This window comes from Bison bison, unplaced genomic scaffold (assembly GCF_000754665.1).
Source record: "Bison bison bison isolate TAMUID 2011002044 unplaced genomic scaffold, Bison_UMD1.0 scf7180017864078, whole genome shotgun sequence".
In the NCBI taxonomy this organism is placed as follows: Eukaryota; Metazoa; Chordata; class Mammalia; order Artiodactyla; family Bovidae; genus Bison; species Bison bison.
The window spans coordinates 382713-383340 of NW_011494650.1; the positions used below are offsets into that span (position 1 = coordinate 382713).

The window sequence follows — 628 nt, forward strand, 5'->3', positions numbered from 1 at the left end:
GGTGGCACAATCGTGAGGGCAGCCGGGAGCCAGGACAGCACCACAGGGACCATGCGGACGGACGCCCGGCCTGGGCCCGGTCTGTGTGACGGGAAGGGCCTGTCTCCTCTCTCTCCACGGGGCTAGCCTGGTGTCTGACCGGTGGCCTCGAGGTGGCTGAGCTTCCTGGGTGGTGAGACGAGGCCAGGGCCAGACCACTCACAGGGCACTGCCTCCCTTTTGAGGCTCCTGTCCTTCAGAGCAGCCCCCAACTGGGATGAAGAGAGGATGGTGAGCCCCACGGGGCCATGTGCAGTCTCCGCCAGGGAGCCAGGTTCATGGGCAAGGTCTGCAGGGTGGCGGCAGGGAAGGGAGAGGGTCCCGAGCAGGTGGTGGGCCTGGCGCTGGGTGTGTGCCTGGCTCGGGTCCTGGGCTGGCAGACCGCGGACAGCGGCCGGGGCAGGGTAGCTGTGTGTGGGAAGCGGGTGAGTGCTGGCTGGGGCAGCTGTGACCTTTGAGAGGAAAAGACATGTAGGAAATGAAGGGCACTTCCTAAAATTAATGACAGTCCCAAGTAAACAGAAAAGGTATCATGGACGGGAAGTCTCAATACTGTAGAGATGTCACCCCCCCCGCCCTGCCCCGCACA

General features: G+C 63.9%; 1 protein-coding gene across 1 annotated transcript in view; it reads left to right on the forward strand.

The window, feature by feature from the left end:
* The window catches only part of SLC39A4 (solute carrier family 39 (zinc transporter), member 4), a gene marked incomplete at its 3' end in the record, with an annotated part of 28392 nt that extends 27928 nt beyond the window's left edge, over positions 1 to 464 (forward strand). Inside the window, exon 12 of the mRNA XM_010837586.1 lies at positions 306 to 464. Coding sequence (XP_010835888.1) covers positions 306 to 464 — 159 coding nt within the window. The remainder of the gene's footprint in view (positions 1 to 305) is intronic.
* Positions 465 to 628: the final 164 nt, after the last annotated feature.